The following is a 13,944-nucleotide window of genomic DNA, read 5'->3' as shown; positions in this document are numbered from 1 at the left end:
CTATACATTTACATTAATCTTAGTCTTACTATTATTCTTATTCCTACTCCTACTCTTATGCTCGTGCTTAGTGTTAATCATAATCTTACTATTATTCTTATTCGTAATCTTACTAATACTCTTAATATCCATATTCTTATTCTGTTTATTCCTACTCTTACTCGTACTCTTATTATTATGCATAATCTTAATGGTACTATTATTCTTAATATTCTTAATTTGACTCTCAGCATTATTCTTATTCTAGTTATTCTTAGTCGTAGTGTAGTTTTACTTTAAATATATATTTAACCCTAAATCATATTCCTATTCTTATTCTTACTATTACTATTTGTCTTACTCTTACAATAATGATTATTATTACTCTTATTCGTACTCTCACTCTTAATCTTACTCTTATTATTATGCTTATTCTTCTTATTCTTATTCCTAATCGTATTCTTAATCTTACTGTCATTCTTATTATTTATTTTCATATTGTTATTTTATTCTTATTTGTCCTCCTACTCTTATATTTATGCTTAGTTGTAATATAATCTTAATATGATTCTTATCATTCGTATTCTTATTCTTACTATTTTTCTTTTTTGTTTTATTTATTTATTTATTTTTAGTCCTCATCAAGCAAGTTTCATAGGAGTATGGAGTAGTCGGAGGTCCCAATATCCATTCAGTGCTTTATTCACTGTGATCTGATTGTGCCCTGGATGGGATCATGTTAACCTTGTCCTCAGGGGCCCCTTTTTCTCCATCCTCAGGCAAACGATTTTTGGAGGGGGAGGAGCTAGTCTTTATGACTTCTCAGTTCAAGAACCAACCTGAAATCGTTGTTACCATTGCCTTAATCATTGGACCCCCTAATGTTAGTCTGGTTGTATCTTTCCCAGATATTCCAGAATGTGTTTTTCTTGAAGTTCCTCCCCTGTTTATCTCATTTAAAGACCCTTAGTACAGAGTTTAGCCAGTCAGTGTGCTTTGGTGGCGTTTGTTTACCCCAGTTAATACAGATCTCCCTTCTGGCTAATAAGATTAGTAAAAAGAGAATGTTTACTTGGTTCTTAGATAATGTTAGAAGGTGTGTGTTATAGGGAACCCCAGAAATAACCATTTATGTGTTGTTCTATCACGTCAGAGAGGATCTTACCAATCTGGTTCCAATAATCCTTCAACATGATGCAGCCCCGTAACATGTGCAGGTCATCTGCTCTTTCTTTTTTTTTAAATACCTCTGTGTTCAGAGGTTTTTGCTCAATAACCTCATCTCCTTGTAGGTTTTCCTTTATGTCTTTTATCTAGCTGTTTAATTGGTAGTGTTCGAATCTGGATAGTGACCCTTGAGTCTCTTCGTATAGGATTTCCCATTGTACAATTTGGTTATTTTCTATCAGCTGATCCCCAGTAGTTTATATTACCTTCCCTTAGTGGGGTCGCTAGGGCATCTTTTAGACAGTCGAGGGTACCTGGGGATTCCCGAATTGCCGCATGCTTACTGTAATACAGTATTTTTAGGGTCCTCCTTATTTCGTACCAGGTTCTTGCTGCTGATTTTATTGTCTTTAGTTTGATCTTTTTCAAGAATTTGGGGTATCCAAATTTATGTAGATTGTGATCTCCGTCTGGGCCAATGAGGGCTTTCAGGTACATAGGCCAGGGTTCAGGTTTATCTAAAAGTCTCCTTGTGTTTTTGAACTGGAAGGATATGCAACACTCAAGTAGGTCTGGGCTGGCAATTCCTCCCTGCGCTTTGTTCCTTCTTAGCTTTTTCCATCCAATTCTGACCCCTTTGGCTGCCCAGATGAAACTAGCTAGCTCCCCGTGCAGCTTTTTTATTTGCCCTGCCGTGAAACCCATTGGGATGGAATTAAATAGGTATGTACATTTTGGTAATATTGTCATTTTAATTAAGTTGGACTTCCCTAGAAAGGATAGTTGTAAGCCTGACCAGGCCTTGAGTAATTTCCTTATGTCTTTGTGGATTCTGGTAAAATTCAAACTAGCTATGTCATCCAATTCCTTTGTGTATTCTATTCCCAGGTATTTTATTTTGTCTTTTACTTGATGGTTTCCAGAAGTAGTATTTCACTCGAGAATTCCCGATTTAAACTGATTCACCAAATAGCCTGAGACTTCCCCAAACTGGCCTATAATCTCCACTATTTTGGGGAGTGAGTTGTTTAAGTTGCCAATGAATATCATCAAGTCATCCCCATAAAGGGCAACTTTTTTCTCCCAGTCTTGATGTTTAAAAGGTACAATCCCCTCTTCTCCTCTCAACAGGCAAGCTAAGGGCTCAATGTAAAAGTTAAATAAGAGGAGGGACAGGGGGCACCCTTGCCTTGCCTTGTGCCTCTTTTTATCTGTATGTTGTCTGTAAGGGCGTCATTGACTAATATTTTAGCCACAGGGTTTTTATAGATGTTAATTATCGTGTTTTCTAGCTTGTCCCCCAGATTGAATTTAGCTAAGGTGGCGGTCAGGAAAGGCCAGCTAAGTCTATTGAATGCTTTTGCAGCGTTGAAGGTTATAACTGTCGGAGGTGTAGAATAATGAGTTGCAATATCTATGGTGGTAGTAAGCTCATGTGACAGTTCATGTATTTGCCTGCCGTTAACGAAACCTTTTTGATCCGGGTGAATTAGGGACCCTGCCACTGAGCCTAACCTTTTGGCAAAATCTGCGAATACATTTTGTAATCTGAGTTCAAGAGGGAGATGGGCCTGTATGACTCACATTTGGTTGGGTCTTTTCCTGATTTTAGTATGATGCTTACAAGAATTTGGTAGCTCTTGGTTTTCCAAGAATATTCAATTTAGAAGATCTGTAAGGGGGGCTAATACTATTTCCCGGAGGTGTAAATAGATTTCGTTAGGCAGAGTGCCTGGGCCTGTAGCTTTCCCTCTCTTTAGACTTTTTATTGTGGCCCTAACCTCTTCTTTAGAAATCTCCTGGTTAAGACCTATCTTCTGTTTTGGGGAGGCCGCTTGGGCCGTGATTTTATCTAGAAAACATTGTATTTGCTCTCTAGAGCCAACTGACTCTTCTGTATATAGATTATCGAAGAACAATTTAAATTTGTGCCTAATTTCAGAATTTTCAGTATAATATCCAGGTCGGCCCTCTTTCTGTATCTTTGTGATCCTGTTTCGGGTTAATTGAAGTTTTTGCTTTCCTCCTGCACCCTACTCCGTATTCATAGTGTGAAACGCCTGCTGGCTTCCCACTTTTCCCTGGTTATTGTTTCAAGAAAGTCGTTCAACTATGCCTTCTTGTTTTCCATTTTTCCCTCTATTTCAGCACTTATACTACTGGTCTTGGCATTCTGTTTTTTAATTTAGGACAAACCTTTAATACATGTGTCTTAACCTGTTAGAGTTGAGGAACCTGCCACCCGCCAGACTTTATACAGCCTCCAGTACCTCGGGCAGCATGATGGGGTGAATAACAATTTCTGCATGCCTCCCTCCGCCCATGGTGGTGTTATGTCATCCCTAAAATCATCTTGGTGGTCCAGTGGTAGTGTTATCAAGTGGGTTTATAATGTTTGGTTAAAACACTGGAATGCCTGTACTTACAAAGCATTCCCCATAATAGGTTCTCCTTTAGATGTACACAGGGATCGAACCACCATTCTTGGTTGCACCCCTTTCAGTATCAGCAAGAAGACACTCCCCTCTCCACACAAGTCCCGGCCCAGGTATGTTTCTCAAGGTAGACCATTTCTCTAAATTTTGCAAACAGGAAATCAATTGGGCAAGAGCGGAGGTACTGGGAGAGATATTGTATCATTGTTTTTTTTTTTTACTTTTTATTGTTAGTGCGTTTTCATACATATCTATATCATCAATAAACAGTGAACATCTCCATCTGCAGTTAAATTTTACGTAGCACATTACACTGCATACACGACAATTCTATCTCGTCACAGAAATATTACTTTTCAATGGGTGACACTATTATCCCAGCATCCCTCTCATACCAACATTGTCTAGTCATATCCATAGCTCAGTCTACTCGACCCTTCCTCTATTCACGGGCTATCTTCAGGGGTTGAGGTCGTTTGTGGAGGCTCACATATATTCCCCCGGGATTCATTCCACTTTTTTCACCATTTTTTGGGACACCCCCGTTGTGAGTGTAACCTGCCCTTTCAGCCACCATGGGGACATCCATGTCCCTTTCCCATTGCTGATGTGTAGGTAACACCCCCGAGCTCCAGTTCTTGGCTATATTTTGCTTAGCAATCATCGTCCCGAGCGTGGCCCAGTTCTGTAGTGGCAAGTTTAAATCAGTAGGTTGCCAAATATTTAGGAGACAGCATCTGGGATCTCGCGGGACTTCTGCCCCCCCCCACCTCCGAAATCTCATTCATCAACTGTGTCCAGTAGGATTGTATATCCGGACAGTCCCATATTATGTGATAAAATGTTCCAATATGTCCACATCCTCCGAGGCAGAGTGGATCGGGTGTGTGCCCAAGCTTGTGTAATGTGGTGCGCGGGTAATATTCATGGTGTAGCACTTTGAGTTGTATGAGTTTTAGCCGAGATGGGATCCCCCGGGCGGATGCTAGTACGTCCATCCAGCCTGAATCCTCCATGTCTCCTAAGTCTGTTTGCCATTTTTCCTTTAATGCTACCATGGGGTCTGGTTGATTATTAACTAGCTTACGATAGGTCTGTGAGGTGGCCTTTTTGTCCATGTAGTCCGTGAGGAGTCTGTATTCCTGGGGCGAAAATTCTGCTAATTGGGTGCCTAGGGGGATAGCGCTCTGGAGTGCATGTCTAATTTGGATTTACCAATGGAGTTCTGTCTCTGCCATCCCATACTTTTCCCGCAGTTTTGCAAAGGGAAGGATCTCCCCCTTCACCCAGAGATCACCTATTTTAGTAATACCAATGAGGTCCCATTGTCTACATCCCTTAGTGTTCGCCAGGGAGCCCAAACGTCAAGTCTCCCAGAGGGGGGTGGCTAGTGTCAGTACTCCTTCCCAACTCAGCGCCATTTGTGCAGTGTGCCATATTTTAATCATGTGTGCTGTTGGTCCTGTGAGTGTGTTTCGGTTCTTGTTGGTATAAAGGGCCTTCATCAAATGGTCTACGGGTAGGAGACTTCTATCTATTCTGAATGCCGGTTCATCCTGCGGGACATGCAGCACTAATTTGTGTTGTGCTATGCGGGCAAGTTTTCCGTCCCACAACAGTGTGGAAACTTCGGCTTCAATTGCTTTAAAGTAGGAGAGGGGGACCAGAAATGGGGTATTCTGGAGTGCATAGAGGAACGTAGGTAGCGTCAGCATTTTGATATCTGCTTGGAGTCTCGCCAGTGGTCTCATCAGGTTTTCTTCCATAAAAATTGTTTCCTGCGGGGTAACATATATCCCTAAGTATTTAAATCCTCTGGTCGCAATTTGCAACTCGCAACCTCGAGGGAGCCTGGGTGTAGGACCATGCACCACAGAGCAGTGATTTTGTCCAGTTGATAGTGTATCCTGACACTGCCCCATATGCCGTAAAGATGTCCAGCAGGAACCCCAGGGACCTTGCCGGGGATGTTAAGTATATTAGTACATCATCCGCGTAAAGCAAGATCCGTACTTCCCAATCTGCCTCCCATTTTATCCCACGGATCGACAAATCCTGCATTATCCATGCAGCAAGCGTTTCCATTACTAGGGCGAAGAGGAGCGGAAACAGCGGGCAACCCTGCCTCGTCCCTCTCCCCAATGTAAACTCCCTCGAAATACGTCCATTTGCTACCACTTGTGCTAGGGGTGCTGTGTATATTAATATTATCCACTCGCAGAACTTTGGACCAAACCCAAAATTTGGGAGTCCTGCGAACAGAAATGGCCATTTCTTGAGGTCAAACGCCATTGTGCAGTCTAATGAGAGGATGGCCGCATCTTCTTGGACCATTGGCGTCCGGACCAGTACGCCAGGTAGGCGTCTTAAATTAAGGGAGGTGTTCCATCCTGGCATGAAGCCAGACTGGTCTGGATGAACCTCCACCTTAAGATGTGGCTGCAGTCGGAGTGCTAACGCTTTAGCCAGTATCTTGGCTTCTGCATTTATTAGGGATATCGGGCGGTAGGAAGAGGCCGACATTGTAGGGTTACCAGGTTTGTGTATGGCCACAATTGTGGCTAATCTTTGGTCTCTGAGTAACATCCCTTGCTCCAGGCATTCATTATACATGTTGAGTAGATGGGGCGTGATGTTTCCTGTCACCTTTTTGTATAATTCTACCGGTAGACCATTAGGTCCATTGCCTTCCACGTGTGAAGCGCTGTCAGCGCCACCCCCAATTCCTCAGCCGTGAAGTCTGCTTCTAGATCATGCATAGCCTCTAGTGGTAGTGTAGGTATTGTTATATCGTGTAGGAATTGTATGTTTTTCTCCACTGTGGCTGCGGCGTGCGGCGTATAAACCTTTTCATAATATGTTGCCAGCTCCTCCACTATGAGTTGGGGATCAGTTGTGGTAGTGCCGTCCCCTAACGTCAGTTGGCCAATCCATCTATTAGCCTTCTCCCTTCTTTCCAACCATGCTAGCATTTTCCCAGTCTTGTCACCCAGTTCATATATTCTATGTAGGGTATCAGTGTGTCTGGTTTTCGCAGTTTCCCATGCATAAGCCCTAAATTCTTGGGACACTAGTGTCAGGGTTTGCGCTGTGGTATTAGTAGGATTTGTGGCATGTGCTACCTCCGCCCTCTGTACTGCTTCTTCTAAGGTATCTAGGTTCTTCCTATGTTCTTGTTTGTGTCGGGTAATGATCGAGATGGCTTGACCCCTAATTACTGTTTGTACGCCTCCCATAAAATGCCCAGTGAATCTACTGACTGTGCGTTCTCTGTAAAATACTGTTCAGTAGATTTCACGAGGGCCTTGGCAATCTTAGGATTCTTCAGGTATCCCGGGTAGAGCAGGTAAATACTCTTCCTTCCAGGAAGCTGTGCAGTGTACAGGAATTGTATAGGCGAGTAGTCTGAAATGCCTCTCGGTAAGTGTTCTACTTCACTCACCCGCTCCGGGGTTATCGCTAGAGTCAGTATATAATCTATTCGGGAGAGACTGTTGTGTACCCCAGAGTGAAAGGTGTACTGGTGTTCTGTCGGGTGTTTAACTCTCCAGATGTCAGTCAGTCCCATTGCATCTATGAATTCCCTCAGGGCCTGATTGGACCTATTTGCGTCTCTGGGTGGTTTGCGGTCCTTAGTAGCGTCTATTACTGTGTTAAAATCCCCACCTATGATCAGTTCTCCCTCAGGAAAGTCCAGTAGGAGTCTCCCGAGGTCCTGAAAGGCCGTCTGGTGAAGCGTCGGGTGGACATACACTGAGACCATGTTGTACATCCGTCCCTCCCATTGGCAGGACAATGTGGCAAATCGGCCCTGGTCGTCAGTCCAAGTACTCTTTACCACCAATGGAGAACGTTTATGTACCACGATACCGACCCCCCGGGATCCTGATGTGAACTCCGCGTGGGCAACCATTTTGAACCCCAATGGTCTAGTGCTTTGCAAGCCGCTCCCATTAAGTGGGTCTCTTGGAGTAAGGCAACCGTGGGGCCCTTCCGCTTTAGATTTTGAAGACCCAACCCCCTTTTGATCTTGTGCCCTAGTCCATTTACATTCCACGATATAACGGACAGAGGAGGGCTTAATGATCGTGGTGACTTAGAGCTGGCGTCCTGACCTTCATATCGTGACATATTGTGTATGGTATGTTATCACTGAACTTATGGTGCTGCTTGTAGTGTCTGAGCTGAAGTGTATGCCATGTGCGTGAATACATTGTACAGTTATTAACAACTTTCTTCGGGGAGACACGTTAACAAGGAAAACAAAACATTTTCAATCAAGTCCTCTGAAACCCTTAACCCCTACCCCCACCCTGCCTCCCTGCCCGGCGGTTCTGAAACTGCCCACCCCCCCAACTGAGCAGAGCGCTTAGATTCCCCAAAAAACCACATCATCCGTGCTCAGAAGTAATCCCCCCTTCCCAAATTATCTGGTCAGTGTTGCCCCCCATCTGTTAGATCCTACCCGCGGGGGCCCAAACCCTTCGATCAAGGTCATGAAATCGGATGTCCATGTCCCAGTCCATTCATAAGCAAGATCTCGTTTCGTGCAGCCGCGTCCAACAAAGGTTCTTCTTCTGAGCTATAAGCGCCTACAGTGGTTCGTTAGCTGGCGCTGCCTGTATCACTTTTATCTTATAAGTGTCAACGGTCTCCACTTCACGGTGATAGTCCTCCTCTTTGGTTTCTGTCCTGATGTTCCTCAGTGGCCAGCATCTGCGTTTACCTGATTTTGTTCCCTTTGGCCGGCCTCCATCCATTTTGTTAGGCATAGGGAGATTAAGTGATGTGTCCAGAATCCCAGGATGTTCAGCGTCATTGCTGAGACTCGGACCCAGCTTCCCAGATTTGAGGTTGATCTTCCTAGCCGTTAGGCTAACTCCTCCTCCCTTGTTTTAAAGCACCTCCCAAAGCATTAGAATCAATAAAATACAATTTACTTGAAGCAGAGGGATGTGGTACATTTTGCCATTTACTTCCGAGTTAGGAACGTTCACCTTAAACAGGACAAGAACAGCTAAGAATATTCTAATACATGACAGCTGAGCTGTGTTCTGCGGAGCTTGTGGGGAGCGTATGTGTCCAGGCGTGGGAGCCCGGAATGAATGACAGGCGGCTTCCATCTTAATTTAAATTGAGTAAGGCTCTCATTGTAGCATGTTAGTGCTCCTGTTTCCCCTCCAATGGCATGCCCAATTTTTAAACATTTCAGAAATGTTGTTGCACTGTGATGTTCCAATGTTTCCTGCAATATGATTTACAATGATGCAAAGTAACTACAAGAATATGCAGTTGGAAGCCAGATACCTTTGATTCGATGGTGGCTCCCATAAAATGAAGAGCTTGACTCACATAGTGCCTGTCAAACGACTGACTTGTACTTCTATCTTCTCCACAACATCAAATACCAAGACATCTTCGGAGTAAGTAAATATGAAGTTAAGGATAGTAAACCTATACTTCCCTTTATATGCCTATCTTGACAATATGCTGGTGGTGATAGCTATGAGTTGGTATATGTGCAGGTCAATATTCTTGACTTTGAAATTGTGATATTCAATAGGAATCTATGCAACATGTGGCTGGTGGGGGGACTTACAGCGACCCTCCCTTGAATTTGGATATTCTGTCTTCCTGACCACAATGGTGAATTATTCTCTGCTTTCGGAAGATGTTCAGTGAAGGATTGCATGAGGTGCATCCACCAGCCTTCAGTTTGAACTCACACGCTTTCTTCTTCACTCCTTTTCAGAGCACTTTAAGAAGATCGATGCCGGTGGAGATGGGTTTCTAGCCGGTGTCAGCCCCACAAATGAAGTGTTTTGCCTGGGTCACAATGAGACGTTGTTTGCAAAGTCCCAAACAGTACTGCCCTGGACCAAGATTGAAGGCAAATTGAAGTACTACAGCTGTGGTCTTAAAGGCTGCTGGGGCGTGGATGACGCCAACAGCATCTCCTACCGGATTGGCACTGAGCGAGGCACTTGTGAAGGCACCAAGTGGCAACCCATTGATGGAGACTTCAACATGATTGAGGTTGGCAGCAGAGGTTCTGTGTATGGGGTGAACAACGCGGGGGCCCTGTATCGCAGGTAAAGTCAGTCTTAAAGTAGACATCTATGATGTAACCAATAGTACCACCATTCACTTGTACAAGCAGAGTACCTGGATAAGTAAGTAATAATTGCAGGTATGGAGCAGCAGCCACATCTATTCATCTCTTGACTGTGTTGCAGAAGAGGTGACACAGGATCCATTTCCATGCACTATCTGCAGGAAGCTGGTGCAGAGACTGATCAGAGGCCAGGCCCAGAGTTCTGTGCTCCCCTGCACAAGGTAGCTATACCCTGGAGGTATAGTGAAGTATTTTACCCTGACTCCCCTCTGAGAGTGTGGTTATGTGCACCCTTGTCTACAATGGACTTATAGCGGAAGTAGGCTATATTAATTAACTCAGACGCTCTTCTACACAGGTGGATAGGTGTTCCCTTGTAGTACTATAGATATACACAGGAGGTACACTGAAGTATTTTACCCTGGTTCTACTCTGAGAACGTGGGTCTATGCATAATTCCGATACTTTAGACATACACAGGAGGTACATTGAATTATTTTCCCCTAACTCCACTCTCAGAGGGCGGTTATGTGCACCCCTGTCTATAGATATAGAGAGAAGGTAGGTTGAACTAATTTACCCTGACACTCCTCTACTAGGGTGTGCGGTCGTTGTTGTTACCACTTGTGGCTTTACATTGCAAGTCAGTTCTATGACTTGCACAATAGATGGAGCGCTAGACATAGGCATAATATAAACTGCTATTCCTACTCCAGTTAGCGCAACAGCAGGGAATGTGTTGGATTTAAAATCCGACGCATTCCCTGGTGTTGCGCACCACCTAGCGCAAGTGATAGAAACGACTTACGATGTAAAGCCCCGCGTGGTAACAACACAGTTGTTGTAACAACCGTGTTGTTACCTACCTGCGTGGTGACAACAGCATCGTAACCACTGTTTCCTGGGTGAGCCTGCATTCCCCTGTAGTACTATAGATATACACCGAAGGTACGTTGTATTATTTTTCATACAGAGGCGGTAGGTTATATTATTTTACTCCGACGTGCCTCAACCAGAGGGGTAGATGCCCCCTTGTCTACTATAGATATACATAGGATGTACTTTGAATTATTTTTATTTTTTTAAACATTCTTTTTATTAAGCAGTTATTTGAGAACCACAGACAATTAACGGGTAGATTAGCAACAACATTGTATGCCACTCACAGGGGTCCTGGACATCGACGATTGTCAATGTGTTACCCACTCCCCGCTCCCCATGAGTAACATATTGCATAGTATGGCGGGCTGCTGACCCATGTTCTGTTCACCTCAGTGACCCATCACCCCCTACCTCCCTCCTCCTCCTGCTACATTAGCTCCTCTGTATTGCATTCATGGCCCCCAATTCTTTTCGAATTTGCCAGGGCAGCCCAGGGCCCAGTATGTTTGGCGTTCAGCTAATTTGCACCAGTCAAGGACTTGCTCCTTGTCCTGAACCGTTGCTCCCCAGCGTCAAGCCAGGTTGCGCTTTGCTACCCCTGTAGCGGGGTTTAACCAGGTGTGTGAGTGTTTGGGCACTTCTCTTCCCCCGTTATGCCCAGCAACAGCCCCTTGGCCTCTAGTGCGACTGATAGACCTGTTACTTTCTACATCACCTCTATCACCCCTTTCCAGAAATGTTTCATTCATTGGCAGGTCCGGAGTGTGTGGTAAAAAGTGCCTGTGCTGTTGCAACTCCGGGTGCATTCAGCTGATTCTCTATGACCCATGTCATATATTCTTGACCTAGAGAGATGCGACCTATGTAGTACCCAACGCTGACCCAGGCGGAATAGTGCTCCTATGGCTATCTCTCTTCGACACTGCAGAGCCTTACTCAAATCGTCATCTTCCAGGGGCCAAGGTTTCCTTCCAGGACTCTATCGGTTTGACAAGTGTGTCTGGTGAGTTGTTCATTATCTTTTTATATATTAGTGAGGCTGCCTTGGTGGGCATGCTATAGGAGCAGCCAGTCCTCCATGGGGGAGTTGTCCAAGATGTGTTCTTCCTCGAACAGATGGCATTTCAAGGCGTGCTTTAGTTGTTGGTATCAGAAGATCTCCCCCTGCTCTAGTTCGTACTCGGACTGCAGTTCCCTGAACGATAGCAGTGTGCCCCCTCTCCAAACATCTCCCAATTTGTCAATTCCTATTGTAGGCCACAGTGTGTGTAGAGGTAGCTTTCTCACCTCTCCCAAGCTGTTGCTATCCCACAGTGGGGTTTCCACTGTTAGTTTGTCATTCTACCCCAGACCTCGATAGGTTGCTTTCCATGCCTGCAGTACTGGTTGAGTGTGGATCGGGAGCGATCCTTTCTTTTCCCTCCCATAGAGGAGTGCTGGGTAGCCTCTTTTCCTCATGGCCCGATGATCGACCCTGTATGCTGGTCTTTCTTTCCCTCCAAACACTAATCATTCATTCACCATTACCAGCTGGGCCGCTCAATAGAAGGCATAGAGGTCTGGGACCTTTTGGTCAACGTCAAATACTCCACAATGTCATTTTGTTAAGGAGATTTGTGCCGCGCCTCCGTCCCACAATAGTGACCTCTGTATGCTGCTGATTTTGTAAGTTGTGTTTTGGAGTATGTAGAGCATGTGTGGGAGGGTCATCATTTTGAAGAGGACGGCCCTTCCCTTTATCGAAAGTGGTAATGTACGCCAGTGAATCGCATCCACATGGAAGCAGTCTATCTGGGGGAGCAAGTTGTGACCCAGCAACAGCCATTTGGCCTCTAGTGCGACTGATTGACCTGTTACTTTCTACATCACCTCTATCACCCCTTTCCAGAAATGTTTCATTAGTTGGCAGGTCCAGAGTATGTGGTAAAAAGTGCCAGTGTTGTTGCAACTCCGGGTGCATTCAATCCCATCCCTGCTCTCCTTCCTTTATTATCTCTGCTTCTATGGATTTTATCTTTAACTATAGTGTCTGATGTCGCAGCCTCGTTACCCCAATTATGGCATAGAACTGTCCCCATATCCCCGCTCATTATACCACCCAGAGGGTACACTATGATTACTTATACCCCTTATTATGTTTGAAGTACTGTTCAGTGCCCTCTACTAGATGGCACTCAAATTTCCTGTCATTGTCCATCACTTGTCCCAGCAACCATGTTGCCACTGGAGAGTGATAGATATGCCTCACATCAAGTGTTAAAGAAGCACCCTACTCCTTCCCTGAGGGTAAATAAGAAATCTAGTTTTGAAAGTCTGCAGTGTCATGCTGATAAGTGTATGTATCGGCCTTCCGTCACGTTCTAGGTCCTCCATAAGTCAGCCCACCCCACTGCCTCTGCAAAAGTTTAAAGGATGATTCCTCTCCTGGTATCTCCTTTTTCCAGCCAACTGTCTTCCGACGGAGACATGCCATTGTCTCCTTCCATATTCAAGAACCTAACTGTGGATCGAGAGGTGCCACACCGAGGGAGCAGGAGATGTCTCCCTGCATCCCTGGTAGGGTACATACAGATCCCTAACCCGTCTGGAGTACAAATCTATCTAGAGGGTCTCTCCAGGTTCTGCCAGGGGATATGCTGTTGTGGACAAAGGAGGATTACTGTGCCCCTTGACCCCTAGAGTTGCCCCCATGCGCCATTAGGGTGTACCCCCACCTGTCCAAGGCCCAGCAGTTTTGCCCTTTCAGGTGAGTTTCCCTGCAGGAAGACTAGATTGGGTCTCTGATGTTTTAATTATTTTAACACCAATGTATGCTTAATGTTGGACCCCAACCCATTGACCTTCCAGGATATAATTTTAAGTGTAGTTTGTTTGTGCAACCCCATTGTGAAGTATTTCATGAGCTATACCTTTCCTGGCCTGGATCTCTCAGCTTGGAGTGAGTTCACTCCCTATGCACATGGCATGTGTTCTCTTGTGAGTCACTATGTCCCATGTAACTGCTGCTAAAACTTTAAGAAAGTGAACTTTTCCCTCAACTCCCCCTTCCCTGCAACCCTGCACTGTGGGACTAAAACTGCCCGACTCCCCAATTTACAGAGCGCCTGTCACCCTTAACTATAGCGTAATGATGTTAAGGGGTTGGCTGCCCCAACTTGTCTCATGAGCCGACACACCCCACTGACCCTCTGTTTACCAGGGGGACACCGGCCTCCTCTGCCCATATCTAGGGGGCCATTTTGCCCCCCAGTTCACCTGGCCTGACCAAGTAGGACTAAGCCTGCACCAGCTGAATGTCCCAATCCCGCTACACCGAACTGCTCATCCCCGAAACTAAGCTGCAAGACCATCTTACAAAGGAAACTG

General features: G+C 45.0%; 1 protein-coding gene across 1 annotated transcript in view; it reads left to right on the top strand.

Annotated features, from left to right (window-relative positions):
• LOC144824373 (fish-egg lectin-like) overlaps positions 1-13,944 on the top strand; it is a 73,085-nt gene that overhangs the window by 40,881 nt on the left and 18,260 nt on the right. Inside the window, exon 3 of the mRNA XM_078683484.1 lies at positions 9,334-9,673. Within this exon, the coding sequence (XP_078539610.1) occupies positions 9,334-9,673 (340 nt within the window). The remainder of the gene's footprint in view (positions 1-9,333; positions 9,674-13,944) is intronic.

This window comes from Lissotriton helveticus, chromosome 3_1 (genome assembly GCF_964261635.1).
Source record: "Lissotriton helveticus chromosome 3_1, aLisHel1.1, whole genome shotgun sequence".
NCBI classification, from domain to species: Eukaryota; Metazoa; Chordata; class Amphibia; order Caudata; family Salamandridae; genus Lissotriton; species Lissotriton helveticus.
This window is presented reverse-complemented; position numbering and strand designations above follow the sequence as displayed.